This window comes from Canis lupus, chromosome 14 (assembly GCF_003254725.2).
Source record: "Canis lupus dingo isolate Sandy chromosome 14, ASM325472v2, whole genome shotgun sequence".
Taxonomy (NCBI): Eukaryota; Metazoa; Chordata; class Mammalia; order Carnivora; family Canidae; genus Canis; species Canis lupus.
This window is the reverse complement of record NC_064256.1, coordinates 32,700,974-32,728,585: the sequence shown is the minus strand read 5'-3', so window position 1 is coordinate 32,728,585 and position 27,612 is coordinate 32,700,974. Positions and strand designations below refer to the sequence as shown.

Here is a 27,612-nt window from a genome sequence, read left to right as displayed (position 1 = left end):
TGTTGAAGTAAAAATTATCACTTGAATCACACTAAATATTTCAATGCTCTTCTATTTATTGCAAAGATATGTCTAAAGTTTCTCACAGTGGACTGGAAATACACCAAATGGATCACATTGATAAAAGTTAGAAGAGTTCTGTTCTCCGTATTTGTAATTAGTGAAGGGCATCTCTTAAGTACTTTAGATAATGTGTACAAAACATCTGTACTTAATTATATAATACTTTTCTTTGATGATAGGAATTGAATTAAGAAATATTTTGAAACCCTCATACAAAGTATTAATGGCTGTTCAAGAACCTCACTGGTATAGTGCTTTAAAAAGTTTGTTTGTATAAATCAATGGCCCGATGCTTCAGATTTTCAATTTTATTAAAAGAATAAACTTGAAATACTAGGCCAATAAAGAAAATATAACACTAGAAAACACAAGGGCTGCATCTTTTCACTATTATTATATATCACACCAACAGAGAAAATGTCTCTCATATTAGTACAGATTTGAATAAAATGTGGTAACATATATAATGAGCAAGATTTCTCTTTGAATTCTGTTGTGGACTGAGAATTTTTACAAGAATAAATTAACAGCTTGCTAGTCATTCCTCACAGAGAAAAAAATCCTAAACTGTTCTCATGGAAACTGGGACACAAAGTATGGGTTTTCAGTACTTGTTCTTCAGTATTGAAAAAGATCAGATTTTCTTTCTGGATGCCTTACTGGTTCCAAACGCCACTTCTTTTCAAAGGCAGTGTCAGTTCTGCAGTCAGTTTTCGTCTCCCAGGGGTAAGAATATATTCAAAGGCTGTGTGCACAGCAGGGTAGAAGTCTTTCTCCATGAATGTAACTATATCACTCATCAGTAACCTCCTGCCATAGGGGGACTTATGTTTTCTTTCCTTTTAGTGACTCCTTGGGCTCTTGAATGCCAGTCACTGCCCTGAGACCTGAGGCAATATTCACATAATCTCTGTCAATAGTTCCTACACATGCCATTGGCGCAACTCAATGTCAAGACAGCAGATCAAAGTCTGCACATTCTAAAACTCATGCCCTTTATGGATCAATTTTCATAAACTATACTCTGTGTTTCAGAAAGAACATGGAAGCTCATTCTTTGCTTTCTTCCTTTTATCCCAGATAAGTTTATTTATGTGGAAGGCAATCTGATTTGTACATAACAGTGTGAAGTTCTTATGCAATACATAAATCTCATTCTCCCCTTTGCACAGCCTTCTGGGGTATTTAATCTCTTGAAGTATTTTACTATACCTATTGTCTTAGAGTAGAAATGCAAAACTCCTCAGGCTATTAAAATAAAAAGGCATGGATTTCTTTGCAATACTTCACCATCCTACCCCAGTGGTTGTACAAAAGAGGGTTGGTGATAAGTTCTTATGACGGATTTTATTTTTAAATCTTCATTATGCTATAGGTAAATTATGACAGACAATAGCTATAGCGTGTGTTTTTACAATCTATATTCATTTTAATGACTCAAAATTGCTTGGGAAAATTAATAAAACTATTGGAAATCATTTTTGCTCTGTAGATTTCAAATACAAGTTACATAGATCTATTCTTCTTAAGTAGACCTGAGTAAAATACAGTGAACCAAACTATCTTCTCTGAGTACCTTTTCAGATCAATTCTGGATACAAAGATTTTAAAATCTACAACTTTCTCTAAAAACTGCATTTGGAAAACAGAAGATTTAGAACAGAACATATACAAAATGATATTTATGCTCATATCTAGCTAAAGTTTAAATATATTTATTACAGAGGTAAGAGCACATAACACATTAAATATGCACATATCAGAGGGCTGAAAAAGGAGATGAGCAAACAAATACTAGCCTTAAGAGCCAGAAGGCGGTTTACTAAACTCCACAAATAGAAGCTTCATTGTCCCAGTTCCCGTAAGCAGATTTTTATATAATTGCATGAGATTATTAGGTACAAAGCATCACTCTGAGGTCTCCTGTAATCTGTGAGACATTAGGCAAGTCACTTACTCAAAAGGTAGCTTTGGTTTTATCTGTTTTCACTACTTAAACAATTAAAAGTTACATGTTTTAAAATGTGTGAGGAAAGAAAGTTTATTATTCCCATTTCTGAAGTGAATGGTTGAAGCTCAAGAAAAATTTAGATAAAAGGAAGAAATTACAGAGGTCCTCATTAGTGGAGACAATTTAAATTTTCTGAGAAATCTAATTTCTGTTTTCTGTAATTGGAAAATTTATTGCTAATAAGATAATAATTTGTCTAAAATCCAAATATGATGAACTTTTAAATTAAAAAAGGTACCCGATTATATCTTGAATCAACTGATGTTGAAACTGGCATGTGTACGTGGTGCATGCACATACATGCTTATGCTAAGGACAAGGGTGGAGAGGGCACAATAGCTCTGATGCAAATCCTTTGACTTTCCTCTAGAGGCATGGCAAAATGAAACTACAGGTACATTATGGAAGAGCAAGTGGAGTCTTGCTAAACCAACTTACCAGTTTTTCGAAGGGGGAAATCATCCTTTGCATCCTGTGCTCCTGGTAATGTGTATTTGTACGACGGAGATGTCCCACTCAGGGGTGGAGAGCTTTGATCCAGTGACGTGTGGTGGGCAGCCCTACAAAAGAAAAAGAGGGTTCACCATTTGCTCTGGAGTTTTTACTGTGTGTGGGTCAGCAATAATCAGTTGCACATGCTGTACACGTGTCTCAGCTGTGTTTATGTTCTTTCTTTTTAGTGTGTACAAACCATAGCCTCATATAACCAAGTTCATTTTAGCAGTATGTTATAGAATGTTGCACGATTCCCAAGAATGACCACTGTTGTGTCTGGTCACATACTTATATAGAAGTTTGCTAATTCACTAAAAGAGAATTCACCAAGAGCCTGAGTTTTGATCATCTGAGATGGCCATGTAGGCTTTCTTAAGCATCATACTAGTGAAAAAGTCATCATCCTAATCCTTTTTAGTCAGTAATATAGAATAGTCAAAGTAAAAGTAGAAGGGACTTCATTTTCAAAAATTGCTAGGTAATAAATAAAAGTATAAGAGGGTGGCTTTTCTATTATAGTTATAGTGTCAACAGCCTCAGATCTCCTGACTTCTATAGCACTTCTAAGGTAAAGGCTGGCACTCACATATTTCTTCAACATGAAACTGATTTTTAAAAATATTTTCTATTCCCTGCATAAATATAGTGAAAGAGAGGCAGCTATATTACCAAGGAAGAGTTTTCAGGGCTGAACGCAAATTATCCAGTGGATATGGACGCCCATAACTATGATACACAAAGAAAACAATGCACAGGGCATGGGATCACCACCATGATGATGGTTCTACCAGTATCATTTATTTGAATTACACATTCTCAAAAAATGGTTTAAGGGCACTTCATCTAGCCCTAACTGGCAAAAAAGGTATTAAGTTCAGATTCCATAAACGAATGATTTATAGTGTTTGGAGTTGGCCCCTACTGAAGTTCAATTCAGTACAATAAAGGATTGCTAAGTAACATTTGACAGTCATGTTAAATATACCCAAGGGGACAGCTAAAGAACTTCCAGCTGACACACGCTTTGCATATAGTTGTTTCCCACTTAAAAAAGGTATTGTCTCTTCTTAAAATGAGCTTTAACCTAGAAGGAATACAAATCAGTTATAAATTATGTGTGCGGTTTTAAGTAATGGTATTTGTTTCTAAATATTTTGTGATGGTAACTGAACATCTGAACATTTTCTTCAGGGACTGGCTTCTCAAGCCAACTGACATGCCTGATAGAAATTACATAAACATTTTAAAAGTACTTATATAACTGGAATCTGCCTCAGTTACCCTTTTTCAATGGATGCTGAGAAGGGCAGATACTTATAAAATAGAATTAGAAGTATAATAACTCTTCAAATAGAATTCCTGGGATGCTTACAACTTCAATATAGAGTAATCAAGTATTTATTCTCTTATCCTGGATGACATGAGGAATGAAAAAACAGTTAAGTGTAAAATCTAATGGTCATTCAGTAAATGTATAACATCAGAGAATCAAAACTTATCTATTAGTCTGTTATCCAAATATTTGCCTATGAGGGTTTGTCCGAATTTTTAAAAACACGGTATCCTTCATATTTTCCAGAAAGGAGAACTGTGTATCTCATAGTTCTCTTCACTGGGCCTGGGGAAACATGGTTCTGTACTTCTGTAATCATATTGTGTATTATGTTGTCAGCCTGTGTGTGAGAAGTCAGTGTGCTCGGCTCATAGTGTAGCAAGAAATGAAGTCAGATGGTCAGGGGTAAACTTGTCCCTGAAGACTTAGCTTTACTTTGTTGCCTTCATGCTCTTTCCCTTCCCTCCCTTGTCTTCCTGCCTTTTTTTTTTTTTTTTAAGTCGAAAAGCTTCTGGTCTTTTAAAAATAGCTCAGATCTCCACCTTCTATCGAGCCAAGTAAAATAAAGTCTCAACCTGCCAAATCTTCAGAAATTATTGTAAAGATATCAGATGCACCATCTGAGAATAGAAAAATGCAAAATAGGAACTAATTTCTATGCCCCACCCCACATTTCTGTTATTCATTCACCAAAAAACCTATCTACTTCCATGCCCTCGAGATGGTACTTGCTAACATTTATTAAGCACTGCTCTCTGTTGCATGCTTTACCACATTATTTCACAGGACCTTTCCAGCAACCCTAGGGGCAGGTACTATCATTATAATCTTTTCAAAGAGAAGGATGAGAATTCAAGGAGCCTGTCCACAGCCACATAGCTGAGAATTGGCAGACACCAGGTCTGTGCCCAGGCTGGCTGAATACAGAATCTATATTCTTGACCCCCCGGGGAAAAAAACGGCCAAACACTGAACATACGTGTACCAGAGCTTGGGATGGCGGCTCACGGAATGATTTTTTCCATTGGTTGGAGTGTCTTTTGTTGCTGATTTACTCAACAGGAATTCTTGAAGCTTCTGCTTTACTTCTGTACTTGCCACTGCCCCTGAAACACACACATACAGACACAGATGTTGATTTGGGGCTCTGTTCTTTCAAGCCTCTGGAGCATTTAGCAAAAATTAAGAAGTAATACCACTGGTCACTGTATAGGAAGCTTCCTACTAAAAGAGAAACCAGAGTCTAAACGGGCTTTTGAGAATGGCACAGTAATGTTTTATAACTACTGCTCAAACCGCCAATTTTCAAAGGACCTTTGATAATTTCTTTAATTGCTTCTGCAGAATGGGGAGTCTCAAAATTAATACTATTTTTTTTCTTAAGGTTAAAGAAAATGAGGAATGAAACATTGTCTTTTAAAAATCAAGAGTCTTAGGGGACCATAGAAGTGATTGAACACAATACAGTCATCTTTCCTGAATTGCTAGTTTGAAAAACTCGTGTTTTAAAAAACTCTTTTGAGCATTAAGCATGTAAATATTGCTGACAGTTCCAGTTCAAGTCATCTGATTTTAAACCTTGCTACATCCTGATTTTGAACTGACCTCAGACAGGGGAATTATTTGGATCTGTCTCCCTCTTGTGGATAGTTTTTTTCAACAAATGTTCTGCCTTAAATCTTCCCAAAGTCTGGGTACTCAAAAACTAGATGGAGGCAAGGCTTGACTTACAGAGCAATTATTACTTGAGCAGGTGGAAGGTCTAGCGAGGAAATGAGGAGTAAGTCTATCATAAAACAATACAGCATGGCTAGGTTGCTTTCATGGAACCTTGTTTTTAAGGTTTGAAACAACAAAAATCAGTTATCTTTGCCAAACAATGCTCCGTTTGCTTCCTGAGGCGCTGTGCAGCCTGAATGCAGGGAGATGAGATGTGAATGTCAACGCTTTGTATTTGGGTCCCTAGTTTATTCTTTTAATTAAATGCAGCCAGTTTTGACAAGTTTCTTTTCTTTCTTTTTTTTTTTCCGATAAGTTTAATTCACTCCTTATCAGGCTTTATTCTGAATGACATCAGCTAAACATGAGGGAAGAGATTGATCTTTTACCCTGGTGCCTCTTACTTTCTCGTCCTCTATCTTTGCCTCTGAGAGGAGGAAGCTGCTGTTCTCTGCGGTGCCTCTCTACTTCCTGTTCTTGCCTCTGCTGCTCCAGTTTCTGCTCCTTTTCTAGGAGTTCTTGTTGCTGTTTTATGGCTAGAAGTTCCTGTTGCAACTTGCGAGAAGAGAAAGACATGAGAGTGTGCAATTTCTTTAGGCTTCATTGTCATCACTGACCAAAATCAAACTGTTAGGAGCTTCTGGAACTTGTTTCTGTTTAGTTTACATTTTTTACTCACTTTTTTTTTGTGAATTATTGAATCTAAAGACAAACAACTAATGCCATAAATGGACTTCAGTCATCAATAAGCAAATTTTTAGGTAGCTTCATTACCTGTGCCACCCCACCAAAAATCGTTACCAAATTTGCTCTACTCTTTAGTTCCCTGAGTAGCTTCTCTTTGTACACCTGAAATATATGCAATAGGCAAAGGCAAGAATGGCCTAGCAGTCTGTTCTACCATGCCCCTCCAATTATAAACAAACAACTGAAACCTTCATTTCCAATCCTGAGAAATGGTATGAAAAATAAACCAAAGGAAGGGTGAGAAATCAGTTAATTTGGCTGAAGTCTACCTGAAACAGAATGAATGTTAAAAATTTCAAAACCTGGGGCGCCTGGTTGGCTCCGTTGCTTAAGCATCTGCCTTCAGCTCAGGTCATGATCTCGGGGTCTGGGGATCAAGCCCGGAGTCGAGTTGGGCTTCCTGCTTAGTGGGGAGTCTGCTTCTCCCTCTGACCTCTGCTTGTGCTCTCTCTCTCTCTCTCTTTCTCTCCAATAAACAAATAAAATCTTTTAAAATTTTTCAAAACATTACAGAGAATGTTCTGATTAATGTAAGCTATACATCTGTAAAAGGCTTTCTCTCAAAATAGCAGAGGCCTAGTTCATTCATCCAGTTTGTAAAAAACATTCAAATTTGAGAATAATGGAAGTGATTTTGTTTTGACCAAACTACTGTCAGTATGTCTGAATCCCTTGACTTCACTTCCAAACAACGAGTAACATGAACATGAAGGATTCTTAATAACTCTGTTGACAAGTCCATTTATCCTCAGATGCAGAAGTAGATACCTACAAATAATAGTAAATGTGCTCACTGTGGAATAATTAAAGATTTTGAGTTCTACTTAGGCTCTGAGAATACTAGATATGAAATCTACTAGATATGAAACCTTACAAAACTACTCAAACCCCTGGTTCCTCATACATAAGAGAAATAATCTCCATCACACATGTTCAGAATGCACATGAAATTTAGTTTGAAAGTTTAGACCATACTAATTTTAATTGTCATTACTATTTTTAGATCTCTATCCTAATAAAGTTGGTGTAATTTGCTATTTATATTAGATAGGTACCTAAAATTTATGCTGAAAAAGTGAGAGAAAAACCAAAAGGTTTGTGGAATAGCAACAGAGGCATTCTGGAGCAAAAGGAAGCCAACTCTGTATGCTAACCTGATAGCCTCACGTTTCCTAGAAGGATAAGGTTAGAAGCATTTCTAGTTATTCTTCATATTGAAATCTTTGGCATTTTGGCTTTGATGTATCAATCCCTTATTGGATGTTTTTAGATACTCCATTGTAAAAAAGAATTTATAACTGTACTTAAATCCTGCCTTAAGTATTAATTCTATACAGCTACAGGGATTGGTGGAATTGATTTAGTGCTTCAATCAAATTTAATCTATTTTAGGAATCTAGAAAAGCACACAATTTAATTCCCATAGTTATTATTCATTACTGAAGATTGCCAGAATGCCATTGAAAAAAAAGAGAAAGAAACAAAACATCAACCACCCAGTTTCAGATGTTCTGATATAGGACACGGGGAGGATGATGTGGTAGCTTTGATGGCAGATAAGGCAAGGCTACAAACCTTGGAACAACTGTCTACTGGCTGTGTGGTCTTGGGCAAGTTTCAGTATTTCTCTATGCCTCAGCTTACTAGGTAGAGAAATGGGATAATAGCATCAAACTCAACAGATGTTGATTATAGAAGCCAAAGATTCAAAATGCTACTATAAGTAAAGCTTCACGTACTGTTTCTTATAAACATAAAAGTCAAATGAATGTTAAAAGCATCAACTCTTAGCATAAAAAATGTTAAGTAAAATGAAACAAAAGATTTAAAAAGTAAAAGCTTCCTAAATTTAAAAGGCATTTTAAAGCAGGTCTTTGTTTCTGAGAAAACAGTTTATTACTTTGGAAAATCATTTCAAAACCTAAGTTTTCCTTTTAGCTATCTCAGAATCTTTTTTTCTGACAAGAGCCTCTGCTTTTCCTATATTTTCCAGATGTCAGTAAACTTCCTGTATTACTTTGTTTAAGCTAGAGTAACAATTAATTTCCTACTAGCTACTACTACTAAAGTGAAATATATTACTTTAAAATATTTTATATTGATCTTTACAATTACAAAAGGTATTAAACATAAATGAAAAGAAGTATTTAAACTTCTTCAGGGCAATATGAATCAGGTACCACAGCAAAATGAACTATACAGTTACTTTTAAAAGTATGGTGAAAAATATAAATTTTATTCATTCATCATTGTCATCCTAACACACCAAGAATGAATGGAAAAAGAAATCTAAACATTAATTCCTAACATTTTTTTCAAGGGTCAAATAATAATGCTTTAAAGTCATTCAAAAATAAGTCTATAAACTAAAGGAAGGTTTCCTATTCTACAAAATACAGCCATGACCTACTGGTTCCATATGAGACCCAACACAAAATTCTCACTCTTAGTTTTAAAACATCTTATAGATCAATAAATTGCAAGAGTTCTTTTAGTAAAGTTCAGTAAAGAAGAAATTATAATGTTTTATATCAGATATCAAAGCTTTTTTTGGAAAAGAAGATAAAATTGGCCTTTCAGGCTAAGAAGTATCTTTCAAAAAAAAAAAAAAAAAAGGACATGGGGGGAAGAAGGTAAAAGAAGCATTTTTACCTTCTGAGACGCTAAAATTAATGTGGTAAATTTTTATAATATTGACATAGATTAGTTATCTATATTAATCTGACACAAATGTGCTTGTATTTGATGTATGAGTAATAGATCAAGTGTCTAGAACTTGTAATTTATTGTATTATTAAATTAACATGTATTTACATCATTTTGAAGGACATAGGCATAAAAATGGAATTAAATTATAAATATTCGCTGCTTTATGTTACTGTCATAATAAATTCAAACTAAACATCTACTTAATCAGACCAAAATAGCTTTGTTTTAAATGTCTTTGTCAAGAATTTGAAGGACACTTCACAAATAAAGAGAAAGGGATATTTATCTCAATAATACAAGAAGAAATAGATACATAGATACATCTAAAATGACTTGACAACAAAACAGTCCATCATAAAAAATTCTGGGACATGGATATATTTCTCTTAGAATAATTTATGCAACTTGGCTCTAATTGTCAACTCCTCCCAAAATTATTTCATTAAATTCTTATCTGCAGTCTACTAAATTTCTGTAATAAATATTTAAAATATCTGCACCAGTTTCTTCATATATAATTCTCTTGAGCTTTTTATGTCATTATTTTAAATGTGTGCATTATGAGGACTTCTTCATGGTGAAAATTAGGATATATTCAGAACATTTACTTATATGGAGGTGAGTGGGGGGATGGGTAAAATAGGTGATGGGGATTAAGGAGTGTACTTGTTGTGATGAGCACCAGGTGCTGTATGGAGCTGTTGAATCACTATGCTATACATCTGAAACTAATATTACATGTATGTTAACTAACTAGAATTTAAATAAAAACTTTTAAAAATCCACTTAAAAATCAAAACCAAAACAAGAAGGCTCTGTCTTTGTCATTTCTGGTAAATAGTTTATGAAGTTTTTTTAAAAAATATAAAACAGATCTTCCCAAGTTCATGGTTCTTGGTGGAGAATAGATGGGGCAAATGAACAAAATCACGTAGAAGACAAACTAAACAGATGTTGGGAAGTTACTATTCTCTACAATTGACGCTGTAAACTAATGGATGAGAATGGTAAAGGCCCCTCCAAGAGCAAAGCTGGTTTTTAGTCAGCATTCTTACTACTTACCCAAAGTACAATCACAATTTCCTCCAGGCCATACTTCCATGTCTTAATTGCTGTGAAACATCCCCCACCCCACCCCGCTCTGCACCACTGCAAGTGCTCTTCTTATGCCCATGTCCTGTAGCAGGCTTCCTGAGTGAAGAGCTGTCAGAGGCAAGGAAACATTTGCTACCTTGATGTGCTCCTGGAGCTGAGCCTGGTGCTGCCTTGTCAAGTTCTCATGCTGTTTCTGAAACTCTGCAATCAGGAGCTGCTTCTGGATTTGCTGCTGTTGCTGGATAAGAAGTAATTCTTGCTGCAGTTGCTTCTCACGGACAACAGGATCCACCACAGGCATCATCATCCTGAGGTCCGTCCTTAAGTCTAAAGGTGAGATGGGCTCTAGGCCCACAGGAACCTCTGACTTCACATCCACTAGAGAAACAGGAGAAAAAAAAAAAGGGTGGAGGGCACGGCAGAGGATAGGAAATTAGCACATTGATTTTGAAACAAAAAATAAAAGACATTAGATCCTACACACAAATTTTATGTCAACAAGTGTAGTCATTTTTTACAAGGATCATTAAAAGGTCTTTAGTGTATTAGTTTTGGTAAAATGGACTCTATGCTAATTTTACCCAGCAATACTCTTTTCATGAATCTTCTAAATTTCTCTTTTCAAAGAAATGAATCCCCCCCCCAAAAAAATCCCCCCAAAACCACAGAGATGAACCCAATTATTTCCTGATATCAAAGTCCTTCATAAAACTTACTTTGCTGGATGACTTACACAAGTCAGGTCAACTTAGGACAAAAAGTGTTACTCTATTGAGGAAAAGATGCCAAGTTGTAATAGAGAACTTCTATCACAACTTAATTGCCATACTTGCAAACATGTTAGTTTGTAGTCAGAGTTAGAAGATATATTCTAAGATATATTCCTCAAGAATTAAGGAATTCCTTAAGAATTAAAGCTTTCAACCATGTATCTGCAGAGCTATTGGACAAATCTGCACACTAAAATGTTGAAAACGGGGGACACCTGGGTGGCTCAGCGGTTAGGCATCTGCCTTCAGCTCATGGCATGATCCCAGGGCCCGGGATTGAGTCCCACATCGGGCTCCCTGCGAGGAGCCTGCTTCTCCCTCTGCCTATGTCTGCCTCCTCTCTCTCTGTATCTCTCATGAATAAATAAATAAAATCTTAAAAAAAATAAAATGTTGAAAATGGTGAGTAGATTAGTTAATCAACCACAACAATGGCACTAAGTCTAAACATGGAGTAAAAGTAGCCAAGTCTCCACGTTCTGTTTTTTCAAAGATGATAATCTGCATTTCAGTTATCTAGTCCTAAAATGAGTAAGGCACAAAAATGGTGAGGAAGCTTAAAGCAAATCAAAACATTAGAGGAAGAAATATTGGATGAGAATAATTAAGTTGATAAGAATAATTATAAGATATTTAAATTTTAAAAAAATTAGATAATGTATATAAAATTCTCAGCACTACTTCTATTAGATAACTTGTAGGACAGTATAAACACAAAAGCTCATAGGTAAGGTATATGTGCAGTAACAACATGGGAGTTGTTAAATGGCGTAAGTGGGATAATCCATACCAAGTACCTACAACATATAGCACATTTCTCAATAAATGCTCTGGGTTTTTTTAATTATATCAAAATGGAATTTTTTTATGTGTGAAAATAAATCAACACTGTTTGGCTAACAAAGCAAAAATATTAAGAGCAAGTAAGCAAATAAAATTGTATGAGATTTCCATTTAATACTAGAAAATGAAAACAGAAAAACTTCTAGAAAAATGGAAAAAAATAAAATACAGGAATATAAATAATGTTTTAAATTTACCTTTACTAGTAAAGAAATGCAAATTTTAGGTGAAAATAAGATCTCATTTTCTAAGTATGAAATATCATCTATATGATTCATGTGTGCATATGTGTGTGTATATAATGTCTCATTGTGTAAGCATACGACCAAATATATAATTATATATTGTAAGTGGTACTACCAAATGGCTTAAAACTTCTGAAAAAAAATTGGGGATATGTCAGAAGAGGCATTAGATAATCTACCATTTGATTCAAGTTTGCCAACTCTAGGAATGTATCTTAAGAAGACAATAGTAACAGGAAAAGAAATAGTTCAATGTCATACTGTTTACTGAAGTATTATTTTGATTGAAATCATCAACTACAAGGAAATGTCTAAGTAAAGTATGTCACATCCATATAATAGAAAAGCACATAATCATTAAAAGTAAGGTTTATGGGAACACGAAGAATGCTATTACAACATTAAGGAAAAAACAGTAAGAAAAGTGACATATACCCTATGATAACTCTTTAAATAAATATAACTTAAGTCAACATACATTTATTGAGAATCTTAAATTCCAAAGCCTGATTTTAAATGAGGAAAGCAAAAAAGACAAAAATTCCAGCCCTTTTAGAGCATATATCCTAATGGGTTTTTAATTGTATTAGTCTCTGAATTCTTGTAGCAAAGGTTGGTGAGATACAGAACAGAAGATAGCTGTATTTGGGTTGGAAATAAGAATAATTTTCCCCTTCTTACTTTTCTGTATTTTTCCAAATTGCATCTAATGCTCTGACTACTACTGTAAGTAACTTAGATTTGCAAATTCCAGGTTGGGAACTACAAAGTTAATATTCCATGTGGATTTAAGAGCTATTTTCAGTACGTTGAGAAAGACTAACAGAAATCTTATCTGTAGAGGTTAAGGCTGCAAATACTAAATGAAACATTAATGTCCTTACTTATCACTTGAATTGCATGTGCGTACAAGGCATGTGGTGTGCACCTGTGGGTGGGGTGGGAGATGAGTTGGTATCAATCTTGGGTTGCTAACACTGGTCACTTTTCAATGTATTGATCAGAAGCTTGCATTGATGGTACTACATATGTCACTTTAATGAAAATGGTAAAACAACTTATCAATAAACCATAGTTTGGTGGATGGTGTCCTTTAAAGTAATGATATTTATGAAAATAGAGATAGTAATTATGACAAGTTTGGGATTAAACGAGCATGATGGCCTTTAACAGTTCTTAGTTGCAGTGTCTGATGCAGAACTTTCAATCAAGACTCTGGAGTAACATGAGATTTTGAGCATTAATTTATAGAGTTGGCATGGTCCCAATGAAAAGCAATGACTGTTAATGATGTATTTCATTTTTGCATTAAAAAGGCCAAACTACAGCCCCCAGTGTTTGCATGGAAATCCCAATAAACAAAGGTCAGAATTTAACCCTATAAAGTCAAAATATAGAATTTCAGGAGACCCTGGGGTCTCTTCTTGTTGGCATTCTTCATATCCATTAACTGTGAACATCAAATCCCTAAAAAAACCCCTCCCTACAAAACAAGATAAGGGTGAAAAAAGTCCCAGAACTCTCCAAAACAGCTATTGTAAACCTCAAAGGGTAATTTGACTTCTTAACCTGCTATCCCAACAGAAATGATTGTGTCTAACTGCTTGCCTTTGTTCAGAGACTAATCACTAAATTGTGAAAAATCACCCTCAACTTACAAAAACTGCTCTTGATTATAAATAATTGCCCAAGACTGAGAGAAAGCGGCAAGCAAGATCCCAGCCTTTCATCCAATTTATTCAGCAGCAATCCACATTCCATTTGTCTAGACTAAATATAGCAGCGTTTATACAAGAAATCAATAGTGCTTGCAGAGAGGAGAGGGAAGGCATGAATATTTCATCAAACTCAGAGAGAAATGGCAATCAGCAAACTGATGGTGCTGTGTAGGTCATCTTTGGCCTGCTGGATTAGTTCTGTTACTTGGACAATAGCTCATCTCTGGCTAATCATAATCATATCATAACCATTCTTTCTATTTTTAACATTAATTGCATTGTGGGTGACAAAGACTCATCGTATTCCAAAAGAAATGATGGATTTTTCTTACAGCGTCTGTGACAGGCTAATAAGCCTCCCCAGGAGCAATAACAGTAACACAAGACCAGGGCGGAGTTTCAACAAGTTATAGTCACTCTCATAGCACAGAATGTGAAAGAAAGGGCATTGTCCACAGCTGCTATATTATCATAATTAGAAATAATCAACTTACAAGAAAAAATTGACCACCAATTTTAACAATGAGGAAATGGAATCATCTCTATTCATAACATTTCTTGTCTAGGAACATGCAAATTCCTTACAAATTACTTAGAACAGGTGCCAGTGGTGCATAAATTAGAAAGAAGTTGATGCAACAAATTGTAGTTATTAGTAGCACTAGTTATAAACAAATGATGTTTTCTTAACAGATCTCAATTACTTTAGCTCAAGACCTCATAACTTTATTTGGACTTACTATGCTTGTCTGAGATTTCAACTACATGCCAACACATATATATGTTATATTTATATTATTATTCTAATACCAAATGCCCAGTCAGAACATTTCCAAATATATATCAACTAGCCTTAATTATCATTTTACAGAGCCCTGTTCATTCTTTCTCCAGTGTCTTTCTTAACTGCTTCTTTGATAGTTATTTCTTCTTCTGTTTAGCATTAATCAATTCATGCAATTTTGTTTTAGAAATAGTTTTTACTTTTAAATGAACATGGAAACAAAAAAGCTCCCATTTCAAAATAAAAATCTCAGATCATATAGATATGTATATTAACCACATTTATTTAAGTAACGGACATACCCTGTTGATAGTTGTAACTTAATTTCTTCGACAAGCATTTTTTAAAATATTTTTTAAAGTGTTAATTCAGAGTTCAAAGGATAATCTAGCAGCCATAGTGTTTAATTCTTCACTTTAGATACTGTTATTTATAGCACAGGTAAGTAAGAAGAATTTTCTATTTTCAAAACCAGAAATCTTTGGTTGCTCTTAGCTAATTTACAAACAAGAATCTATTCTAAGACTGTTTTAAGTGAACAATTTGCAAACCCCATGGATAGAAAAATTCTAAGAAGGCACAATTTTGACCATTTACAGCTATCATAACTATGGCTGAAGACTGTTAATGCAGATCCTCTGAAAGGAGATCTCAAAGCAGTAGAGTGCAAACTAGAGGTTTTCACAAAAGATTGGTATAGGTACCATCCCACCACCAATTTGTACGCATCAACTCACCTAACAATCAAAACCTGAAAAATGCAATAAAAACTAGGACCATATTTATCTCAGTTAATATTCATAGTTACCACAGCTGTAACTCAGGGTGTAGTAGCATCACCAATGCTGCCCAGAGCCAGTTTATGTGGAAACTAAGTTGTTTATACCAAGGAAATGGTTGTCCACAACCACTGGCAAGGGGACATATGAACTACAATCGCTAGACCTGGGGAGAAACAAATGTTGCTCTGATTGTCTGATCAGCTAACGTAAGTAGTTTTCATTGTGAGCCTTCTTGAACAGAAACTGAAGAGGCCTTGGGGATGGGTAGACGACAATTCATAAGTAGTACATCATAGTCTGCTCTAACTATAGCACTGCATGTCAATCGCATCTTGAGCAATCTAAGGAATTTGCCCTTCAATGGGGGACAGATTTTACCTTCACTGCCACTTCGTTGTCATTGGTTATTTTGATAGCTGGAGAGAGTTTTTCAGGTAGAATCCATGGGCTTGGGGAAATAAATAGAAGAACTCAAGTCTTTTTCTTCCCTCAGCTCCATGAACTTGATTTAAACCCATTTCAGTCACCTCGTTATTTCCTTTTCTGAAATCCTGCTACCACCTCTCACCCCCTTCTAAGAATGTTTTGGAACTACACACATACAATTACGTATTTTCATTTACATTTTTACTCCTTATAACCTGTTGGTTATACCGGAACAAAAAGCTATTGGAGGACAGGGCATGCCTGATGCTTGTATCTTGTTTCTCTAGGCTTTTGTCTCAATAACTACATAGCTGTACAAATTCTTTAGATATACTATCTAAATAAAGTATCAGAGACTATTTAGTACTGTATGTATCTAGAACAACATTGTAGTCATTGCTATTATGTATCATCAGGTTGATATATCATTTTTCATTAATTTCTTTATTCAGCAAATATTTGTAAAGCCCTATTAAATAACAAAAAAGCTTTTAGTCAACAAGGGAAGTCAGGAAAGCCTTCAGAGAACTCATATTTTGCTGCAGAAGATCAACCCATAAACTTATGTAGAAAACATGATACATGAAAGGCAATGATGTTGCTGTTCTAGAATCCTACACGGGCCTTCTTCTATTTTCTCACCAGGACTCTCCGTGATGATCCCTTCCATTTCCAGGACTGTATTTGCTTTGTTGAGGGTAACAATTCTAGCTCCATCCTAAACATCTATTCCAAACTTGCAACCCATATGTATAACTACTACTGGCACTCTCCATTTAGCTGTCTTAGACTACTCGTTCCCCAGTACCTCTGGTCTCAATTATTGCAGCGAGAGAACACTGAAGTGGTATCTGACTCCTCTCTCTCCCTTTTATCACCCATATCTAATTGACAGAAATCATCTTTTCCACTCTCAAATCCTTTTTGAATTCACGAAGACCTCAGCACCACCACTGATTGTTTTACTGAAGCAGTCATCTGTCACTTTCCAGGCTAAAAAATCCATCAGTGGACACCAGTCTTTAACATGGCTGGCCTGTCCCCGTCTGGTATGCTTTCAGCCTGTGTTTCTAGCCTCAACACCACCTACTCTCCCTTCAGTTAAGTCACATTGATCTTGCAGCTCCTCAACACTCCATGCTTTCACCTACATTTCAGAGATACCTCATACATGTCATTGCTTTCTAAAACCCAATCCCACCCCATTTTTCTAGGCTGATTCTTACTTAACCTTCATATAATAAAAATGATTTGATGCAGGAGGTCTTTCCAAGTCTTACTGCATTTGCCTATTAAATTCTGCAATTCCTTTCATAAATTTGTTTGTCTGCCTTCACTATTATCCTAAGTTCCATGAGAGGAGGGACCGTATTTTCAGTGTCTAGTATAGCATGAACACAGAGTAATGCCTTCATGCATACCTAGAATGAATGAAAGAATAACTTAATAATTGACAGAAGAATCATATAGGAGGAATAAATGAATAAATGACCGAAGAATCATATGGGAATAAAATTAGAAATATATGTGCACAGATGCACACATATACACATGGCATTAAAATCCTAAAGCAATTACTTTCTAGGTCCTTTTGACCTGACCACTTGAATTTCAGATAAATATTATTCAACTGCTTAAATTATTGATAACTGAGTAAGTTTCTGGCAATAGTGAATAAGTATTTGGGGGGAAAAATGATCTCAAATATTTTCTTATCTATTATGTTATTTCACATTTCCCAGATCTCAATGTACCCTGAAAACTCAGTGTACTGACAGGTGACAACCACCAAAGTAGGGTGGAAAGACTCAAATAAAATTTACCCATCCATGCTGTTTTCTCAGTGGGGATCACCAAGAACAGGTCACAGTACAGAATGATCTAAACAATAAGGCCTAATTTATAAATGATCATCCCATGTTATATTATCAGAAAATCAGGCCAGAATGGTAAGCTAAGAATTTTTTCGTCTCTAATTTGAAAAATGGAGAATTAGATTAATATATGTAAATAGAAAAGAATGGAGCCTCCCAAAGTTAATTTAATCAAAATTCTTTAACTTTTTATCTAAAATAACCAATAATTGATTTTAAAAATATAGAATACCCCTTAGTGAAGGCTTTTCATTGAAATGTGTAGTGTCACTTTTGTCTTGGAAAGCACATTTTCTCTGAAAAAGTAAATTAATAAATTTGAGTAAACTAATGAATTAAGTAACATCAAACATGGGATAAGAGAAAAACAGGTAATATATCCTCAGTCTGATGACAAAACTGCCCAAATATCATTTTAGTAATACAAATATTCCTATCTGATTTTCCACTGTTTCTACTTATGACAGCATCATCATGAAATAAAAAAGAATTAGGAAATTATCAAACACGAAAAGAATAATTTTTATAACAAGAATTATTTAAATTGATTAGTCCGGAAATATAATTCTCCCTCAAAGTGATTTTGTTCAAGTTATACATGTCTTTAGTTTCTTCGAGTACACTAATACATGGCATAAATGAAAAGAAAATAAATGCAAGAAGCAATCTGGGCTTTGATTTACTATTCTCTTATTTCCCAGGGGTCTGAGCAGGAAACAAAAATAACCACAAATGACTAAAATTTCAGTAGGCCTTGAAATATCAACATTTAAGTTAAAGAAAGCTAACTTTTTAATCAAAGCCTTACTATTTTGATTTACTTAATTCAAATTCCCTCTCTGCAAATATGCTTTTGAATTAAGCAGTCATAACAAACCATAACACAAACATGAATTGCCAACTCATTTGTAATACCCACTTAGTTCTAAACTATTGCAGTGTTTGCTAGTTCCTCACTATTTGAGAACTGAGTAAAAGCTTCATTGAGCTTCTTGCATGATGGAAACAAGATCAAGCCAATTTCTGCAACTTCCAGGTAATAGGAGCTAAGAACCTAATCCATATTATTTTGTAATCTGAGATAAAAATTTAACCTGACATAATATTACCTGCGAATGACACCTTCGGCAGATGAGAAATTTTAGTCTTAAAATAGAAAATATAAATATTAATCCCCAGAAGTTATTTATATAGCCTCATATAACAACTCATCACCTGGGACAAACAAAGTGGTTTTTACAAGGAAGGGGGGGACAAACTGTTTCCTTCATGTATTTTGTTCCTAAAACTTGTATGTTCTTCTAGGTTACATATAATTACTAAATTATTACTATTTGCAAATGGCTAACAATACTTTATTCTAATTATGAAAACCTAGTATTTATAGTAGCAGATTCCCTTCTGACTCCACATTCTAGTCCATCATCTGAAATGTAAAATAAGTTTAATAAGTAAGTTTCAGTTGAATGAATGCTGATTGGCCAAACAGCTCTCTCAGCAGATACACGTCTGTAACAACATTCTTCATGTCCCAAATACCTTTGTTTATTCAGCAAATATAATTTTCCAAAGAATGTGTTCCCACTCTTCTAACAGGAACTGTTGTTTGTGGAAGTATGTAACTGTGTTCTTTCTTGATAGGAGAAAAAGAGCTTTTATTGGTTCTTGCATTCTGCCAGGAAAATTACCTTTCACCAGTAAAAAATATTTCAATCTTTTCTGAGAGTTTCAATGCTTAATATATTCAAAACAACAGCATGAATTAAAAGGTGCAGGCAAGTACAAGGAGAGAAAGAGCAGAGATGCCAGGCATGAAGCTTCCCTTGCTTCCTCTTTGAGATTTCCTTTCTGCCCACTAATCTTCAATGCTGCAAAATGGGAAGAGGATTTCAACCAATGCACTTTTTTTTTCCTTGTCCAGGTCTGGGCTATACATTAAGTTCTCAGGAAATATTCATTACAGGGGCACCTGAGTGGCTCAGTAGTTGGTCTGCCTTTGGCTCAGGTCGTGATCCTGGGGTCCCGGAATCGAGTCCCACATCAGGCTCCCTGCAGGGAGCCTACTTCTCCCTCTGCCTATGTCTCTGCCTCTGAGAGAGGCAGAGTGTCTCTCAGGTATAAATAAATACAATCTTAAAAAAAAAAATCTTCATTACAAAATGAAAAGTCTTCAGTCCCACTAAAACCTTCTAATACAGGATTGCACTGGCTTTAAAAACCTTTCTTTAAACAGCTGGACACTTCCTTCATATAAAACCTTCTGAATAGCCCCAACATAAAAAAACAGCACAACTCTTCAGGAGGAACCCATGTCTCACCCACTAGCTTCTGCTCTGCTCCTTCCCCTGGGAATCCAGACTCCATGGAATTCAGTTGAAAATCACTGTTGTAACTGCATTATTTCTTTATTTGCTAAATTCAAATCAGAAGCAAATTACATTACTGCTCTTTCAAAGAACATGCATTACTGTTTTATGGAATTATGGGAATTTGGAATTTTTGAATTGGAAATAATAAAGTTTCACTTTGTACATAAAATTTGGGGGGAAAAGTAAATGTTAAAAAATAAAAAATTCATCTAACGTTGCATAATTTCAAATCTAGCCAGACAAATGCATTGGCACCTGTGTTTATGTTATTGCCACATGGTGGCACCACTTTTGCTCATAAGTAGAAATACCCACTATCCTTTGTCAGGAAGCACTTTGAATATGTGAGTTTTAAAATAATTATGCAAGCTTGGAATTATGCAAAGTTTTCAGGGCTTGAGCATTCTAATAAAATGTGACTTCCCTATGCCGGTTCCAAATTTGGCTTTCTAAACTTGGTTAAGAACAAAGATACCATAATGTTAGTCAGTCTGGAGAGTTGCTTTCTTTTAATTTAAATTATGAAGCCAACACCAATACCAGTGCTCATTACGTGCCAAACACTGTTCTGAATGTTTTATAAAATAGATGTTAATTCATTTATTCTTTTGTACAATACTATATGAGGTTGGACTATCTGGTTACCTATGAGGTAGACATGATCATGATCCTTGTTCACAGATGAGGGAAATGGATGCCAGAGAGGAACTTGGGCAAAGTTACACAGCTACTAAGTGTACAACAGAAATAAAAACAGACACCATTCAGTTCTAGAGTCCATGATCTTAGCCACTCCTCTTATTCATGAGTTCTACAAAACAGGTATCTAGTTTAATTTCTATGCAGTTCAGGTTGGCGCATACCTTGATATAAACAAGACTGAAGAGTTTTTTGTTAAAACAATATTACATATTTTTTTCTTTTAGAGGTAGAGAACCACTGTAATTGCCAATACATACAATAGAGAGATTTGTAGTAGAACACATTCCGGCATATTTTGACACATTTGTGTATTTTCAGGTGAGTTCAAAGCATCTTTCTTAACACCTGTGTTTCGATGCTTTTTTTAAGAAACATGTCTGTATTTAGGAAGTGCAAATTTGGTATTTCATTCTTTTCTTTTAGCTATAGAAAACTCTGTTGAGTCTAGACAATTTTTTTGAAATTCATTTTACTTTCCATTTTGAATCCACTAACTTACAGGTAAAGACTGCCTATTAACTAAGTTATCTTTAGTACTTGATTACTAAATCCCATTGGATTGTATCAGAGGTGGAGGTACTGACTCATAATTAACTGTAAATAGTGTTAATGAGATTTAAATGTGTTCATAAATTTTTAGATTACTTTTTTAATTGAAGAAAGTAAGTAGTAACAAAAAGGAAGAGGCAGCTGTTTTTTGACAGTGTGAGAAAAGATTTGACAGGATAGACTGTGGTGGTTTATTTTTTTCTGATTTCAGAGCTTTTTTGGTGTATGATTCTCTGTGCATTATGAGGGATGATCTCTAGCCATTAAGGCACAACTTTGGAGATAAGCAGAAGGGTCTACCTCAAAGAAGGCCGTGAGGTTATCAGAAAAATCGGATTAAAAAATATATATATAAATAAATATATCTGTTTCTGTACATTAATTAAAGATCTTCATAATCTAGCATAAGAAAATGTAATAATTTTTCTCTACAGTTTCTATTTAATTAGATGTCATTAAAACTTCGATTTCTGGTAGAACTCATAGTATCTGTTTATAGGAATGGCCTGTATTCAGAGAACTGTCAACATTACAGAATGCCTCTCAATATTTTAAGCACAGCTGTGAGATGATTAGTCTACAACTTGAAGTGGTATGCTTGGTACAAACAAAGTATAAGAAAGAAGTTATTTAAAGTATTAAAAAGAAACAGGATTCTATAGAGCAAGGGTCAGGAAACTATGGCCCATGGGCCAAACCCAGACAGCCCCGTTTTGTTTTGTTTTGTTTTGTTTTTTAAACCACCTATGACCCAAGAATGACTTTCACATTCTTGTATGGTTAAAAAAAGAAAAGATATGAAAATTATTTGGAATTCAAACTCCAGTGTTCACAAATAAAGTTTTATTGTAATACATTCATTCTTATTCATTTATGTACTGTCTATGCCTGCTTTTACACTAAAAAGTCAAGAGTTGAGTGCCACAGAGGAGCATGGCCTAAAATATTTACTACCTGCCCCTGACAGAAAATGTCTGTCAAATTGACTGCAGAGGCACTTTTTTATTTTCACATAGTGATGTTTCCCTGTGATAATTAAATTTTTAAGCTGCCTCTCTATTCTCTATCCTACATAATTAGGAAGCAGAATACACTGACAAGGAAAACACCACGTAAAGAAGCTCTTGGAATTTTCATTGGATTGATATATTAATTTTAGGCTTTGTTGCCTGTTTTTTGCATTTTGCAGTTAACTGGAAAACAAAAACAAAAATATAAAGAAGCATGATGGCATTTTTAAGTGAGCAATGTGTGCTGAGCACTAGTTATAATTTTTGCATGAATTTTTTTCATTTCATACAGCAGCCTATTATCCCCATTTTATAGGTGACTTAAAGGTTAAGTTAATTTCTTGTAAGGTCACATATATAACATCTTTTTTTAAGGTGAATTGCTTACTTAAATTCATGGTAAATATTAATTTAGAATGATGTTAAATGAAAGTCACTTTACCATATTCCACACTAAACAATTCAGGTAGGTTTTCCTTCTAATTTATCTCTTTCCATGAAGCAGAGATAACATACCCGCATGAAGCTAGATCTAGAACAAATATTTGCTCAATTGAAACTTCCTTTAATAAAATAAAGAACACAGACTGCACCCATCTGTGTAGCAGTTGCTATATAATTACATATATATATGTATTCAAAGACCAGTACATTTTATAGAAATCAACATTTGAATGAGTTTAAGAAAGGAATGTTTAGAAATTACAGGATATTGTCTTTATTTGACATTAAAATTTTTGTTAATAATGTGTGGGCTGATTTAGTTTATACTGAATATTTTAAAACCTTGAGGTTTTAAAGAAACATCACATGTACCTCAAAGCTACAGTAATACTACTACAAGGTTGACTATTATGCCCTAGTGATAGATCTGTAGCCAAACCACTAAAGAAATTTGGTGCCTCAAACAAAATAGCCCTAGTAGTTAGCATTGTAAGAGAAAAAAAAAAAAGTATGGAAAAAAATAGTTATCCGAATGTTCTTCCAGATATTAATGTAATTTTAAATTAATGTAACCCAAGATCATAGGAAATACATTGCTAATCATAGAGCTTAGCAAAGCCATTCTGAATCCAATGGTTTCAATTTTATTTTCCACAGAATTCATAACATAATGTAGATCAGACTGGTAGAGGAGATTCAGCAGCTTGAGAACTCATTTGTTAAGCAAAAATTTAAGTTCTAGTTTAAAAAAATGTTTTAAATCAATGGTTTGGAATTTTTAATCCTTGAAAGAAATTGTAAGAAGTAAATATTACCTCAGTGAAACAAAAGAAGTAAGAGAACAAAAAATAGATGCAGTTTTTATTTATCCTAAGAGAAATGTACTTGTAGAGGGGTCACTTTCCCTGCCGGGTAGGGAGAGAAGGAAGGAGCTAGAACCCCACGTGATTCCTTAGGTCAGTAAGGAAATTCAACCTGCTGAGTTAGGCATGTGTCTGTTCAATCGATGTAGGCTATTCAGCTGGGTTTATTCATCTCAAGGTAAAGTTGGCAGGAGGCAGGATTCAGTCAAAGCCAAGGTTCAGAAATTTCTGGGCATGTCTGGAGCAGGTGGGACTGGCACAGCAGATGTCCATTTGCATAAAAGACTAAGGCACCTCCTAAGAAAAACTCATCTTCAGAAAAGAGGAAGCCAGGCCTGACACACTTGACCTGATAACCAAGCCTCGGGGCCTGACGGGTTCTGATTGTGAACACACAGTGCCATCCCTTCTTGTGCATCCTCCCTTCCATGTCCCAGGGTACAAACCTCATGTCCATCTTTAATGCTATTCTGAAAATACTTTCCCCAAACTCGCTAGTCAGATCACATTGTTAAAAACATGTCTGTGTTTTACCTGATTCTCTCACTCATGGGATCCTGTCGTTTTAGAGAATAAATAAATGTATAAAGTATTCCATCATTCTTCTTTTCATCCCTGGCTCATGTGCAATATCTTGCCAAAGGCTAGAATAGAAGCAGAACATGGCAGAAAGAGGTCTGAGTCTCCAGTTCTAATCTTGGATCACTCTATTTCTGTGGGCCTTTGGTTCCTCATGTAGAAAACAAATCAAGCAAAGAGGTTGCAGTGATGATTCTCAAGCTTCTTTCTAGTGCCAAAGCTATTCTCTCCACCACTAAATTATATAGAGTATATGTTAGTCTCTATCAGAAAGTCTATCTCATGAGGGAGGCAATTACTGTTGGCCTTCACTGACCTCCTGGGTAGATCAATAACCAGCAGAGCAGTTCTGACCAGAGAAAGGAAAGGGTTCTTAGGAGAGAAAGAGACGAGCTCCTCCCAAACAGGAGAAAATGACAGAGAACGGAAAATAGAAACTCTTTAGAAAAGGTTTATCTAATTAAAAATTACCCGAGGGCAGGCTGTGCTTGAGATACAAAACCCAATTATGGTCAAAATTGTTTTATTCCTTGATTGTGGTGTTTGGCGACTTTTCCTCCAAGCTTCCCTTGTACATAGCAAAATATTACTTTCCATTTTTTGTTTCAGTGAAAACATAACTTCTTCTACAAGAGTTGTTTCTCAGTGGGGTGTAAGGAACAAAAAATACTTATATTTCGTAATTCATTACTTACAAGAATAAATATTTTCCTTACTTACAAGTGCTACTATAGAGCAATACGATACCCAACTTGAGAAAAATCAGATATATTGTTCTGATTCTATGAAATGTGATGGCTCAAATTGAAGGCACTCACATTGCTTAATAAAGTCAGAGTACTGCCAGTAATTAGGAATAAAAAAAACCAACTAAAGTTGAAAATAAAACTGAAAAAAATTACCCACCATTTAAATATCTTAGAATTTCCTTCTTTGGTTGACATGAGAAGATAACATTACTTACCAAGTCTCACTGAAGTAAAATTAAAGGCTCATCACCAGTTTATTTTTGTTATTTCAGTGCATTTAGAGATGAACTAAATCTTTTTTTTTAGCTAAAAAATCCCCCCTCCCCCCTGCCCTCCCCCCCCCGCCCCCCAAGCACCCTATACTGTCCAAAGCATTTGGTCCTGTTTAATAGCTAAAAACTCTTTTTTCCCACCTCTCTCTAGTTTGGCTCCAAGTCAATGCTGTTTTTCTCATTCCAACTGTTTTGGACATATGCTGGCCCAACTAACAATGGTAAACACAGCAAGCTGTCTCTGATATGGTGCTGATTAAGTCATCTTGTGAGCAAGCAGAGTTTGGATGTTAAGATGCTAAGAAAGAAATTACTTTCAGAAATTCTCCTCCCTTTGAAAAATATTTAGATTCTCAATTTTAAATTATATGATAAACAAACCATGGGATACTTTAAAAAATACTCATTCAATGTTGGCTTAAGCATTTGAGATACAAAGAAAACTAAGACATAATCCTTACATTCATAGATTTTACAGTTTCAAAGGATAAGGGCAACAAGAATGGGGAACAGTGGAACCCAAAGATGAGCTTAAAAATAAGATAATGTCATTTGCTATGTGTTATAGGAAAAGAAGGTATGAAATTAAAATTCAGAATATCTTGAATTGTATTTTAATATCCTATTAGTAAAATATTAGAATAAAAGTAATACCTTAACCAAAAGAATTAGGAACAAAGACCCAACAAACATCATAAGCATATGGTACAACTAACTGAAAGGAATATAAATATTGTAGTGCATGTAAGTGTTATTCAGAATGAAAATAATGATTTTTAAAAATTAGCATCTTAGATTCCGTTTTTGTACATTAGAATTGAGCGCTATTTTTCACTTAGCTTAAATTGCTATATGACAACTTCCCCACATTATGCAAATAGAATATATAAAGCCAAATTGTAAAATAAAGCCAGGAATATAAATCTTCTTTAAAAATGCATATATCATATGTTGGGGCCCCTGGGTGGCTCAACTGGTTAAGGATCCAACTCTTGGTTTCGGCTCAGGTCATGATCTCAAGGTTGTGAGATTGAGCCCTACCTCGGGTTTTATGCCGAGCAAGTAGCCTGCTTAGGATTCTCTCTCTCTACTCCTGACCACCCCCACCCTCTAATAAAAAAATAACAATAATAACAATGCATAAGTCTTTGGAAGCCTATGAGGAATAGGCAACTCAAAAAAGGACAACTTCAAACTTGAGAAAATTATGATATCTCATGCACTGATCAATAAAGCTCTCTCCAAGTTACTGCTATCCATAATTTGACAGCTACAAAAGCAAGGCAGATTAATTTATTTATGATCATGGATAATTTTTCATTTGTAGACTTACAACTTAACTCAGTTTTCTAATTTCTGAACTGTATGGGCCTGAACATAGAAAGGTGAGGACTTGTTGCTCTCAAAAGATTTATAGTTTAAGCAGCGTGAGAATCTAATGGCAGAGAAGTGAGAAGATGTACGAAAGGTAGAGAATATGACAAAGGCTACACTATCTGAAAAATCATTAGTGATGCTGATAGGTGGTGTTTTTTGAAAGTTTTCTCTAAGAAAGGTATTTTTTTAAAGATTTTTATTTAATTATTTGACAGAAAGAGAGAGAGCATGAGTGTGATCACAAGCAGGCAGAGCAACAGGGAAGAAGCAGGTTCCCCGCCCAGCTGGAAGCCCAACTCGGGGCTTGATCCTAGGACTCCAGGATCATGACCTAAGCCGAAGGCAAATGCTTAACTGACTGAGCCACTTAGGAGCCCCTAAGAAAGATACTGTGCTAATAAGCACTTTACATTAGGAAATCACAGAAAGGAGAAAAAATTATTCTGTCTGCAGGGGTCATAAGAAAGGCTTCTGAGTACAAAATATTAGAGGATAGAGGATGGGGAAACAATTAGAAAGCTAGCAGCAACAAAAGAATATACCACAAGGTAACCACTTAATTATTAGGGCTACCCAACAGATAATAGAAAGAAAGGGATGATGCATTTAAGAGACATCTTCAAGTATAGTTAGCAAGATTTGAAGATCAACTGGAAAAAACAAGTAGGAATTATTTGTATAACATTACTGGCATATTTAAATTATAGTAACAATGTTATGGCAATATTGAAATTTTTATTAATTTCAAACCAAGAGCAAAACACATAGGATTTTTTTACTTAAAGGAGCAAAATCTTTTTTTTCTCTCTCTCTTTTTAAAGATTTGTATTTATTTATTCATGAGAGACATGCACAGAGAGAGAGAAAGAGAGAGAGGCAGAGACATAGGCAGAGGGACAAGCAGGCTCCATGCAGGAAGCCCAATCCTGGGACCCGGGAACCACGCCCTGAGTCAAAGCAAACGCCCAACTGCTAAGCCAGCCAGGCGTCCCAGAGCAAAATCTTTTGACAGCAAAAATGGGAACATATAAATGACAGTAAACTATTTTCTTAGTCACAAAAATTTCCTAACTGTATGAAGCCA

The 27,612-nt window shown here is 35.0% G+C and overlaps 1 protein-coding gene across 41 annotated transcripts in view; it reads right to left on the bottom strand.

Moving 5' to 3' along the window:
• The window catches only part of HDAC9 (histone deacetylase 9), a 1,020,499-nt gene that overhangs the window by 422,847 nt on the left and 570,040 nt on the right, over positions 1–27,612 (bottom strand). For 21 of the 41 annotated variants that reach the window (XM_049093664.1, XM_049093655.1, XM_049093656.1 and 18 more), the window contains 4 exons: positions 10,309–10,550; positions 6,011–6,176; positions 4,882–5,008; positions 2,513–2,634 (listed from right to left, as the gene is read on the bottom strand). In XM_049093664.1, the coding sequence (XP_048949621.1) occupies positions 2,513–2,634; positions 4,882–5,008; positions 6,011–6,176; positions 10,309–10,550 (657 nt within the window). The remainder of the gene's footprint in view (positions 1–2,512; positions 2,635–4,881; positions 5,009–6,010; positions 6,177–10,308; positions 10,551–27,612) is intronic. The other 20 variants (XM_049093665.1, XM_035698226.2, XM_035698211.2 and 17 more) reach the window with 6 other exon arrangements.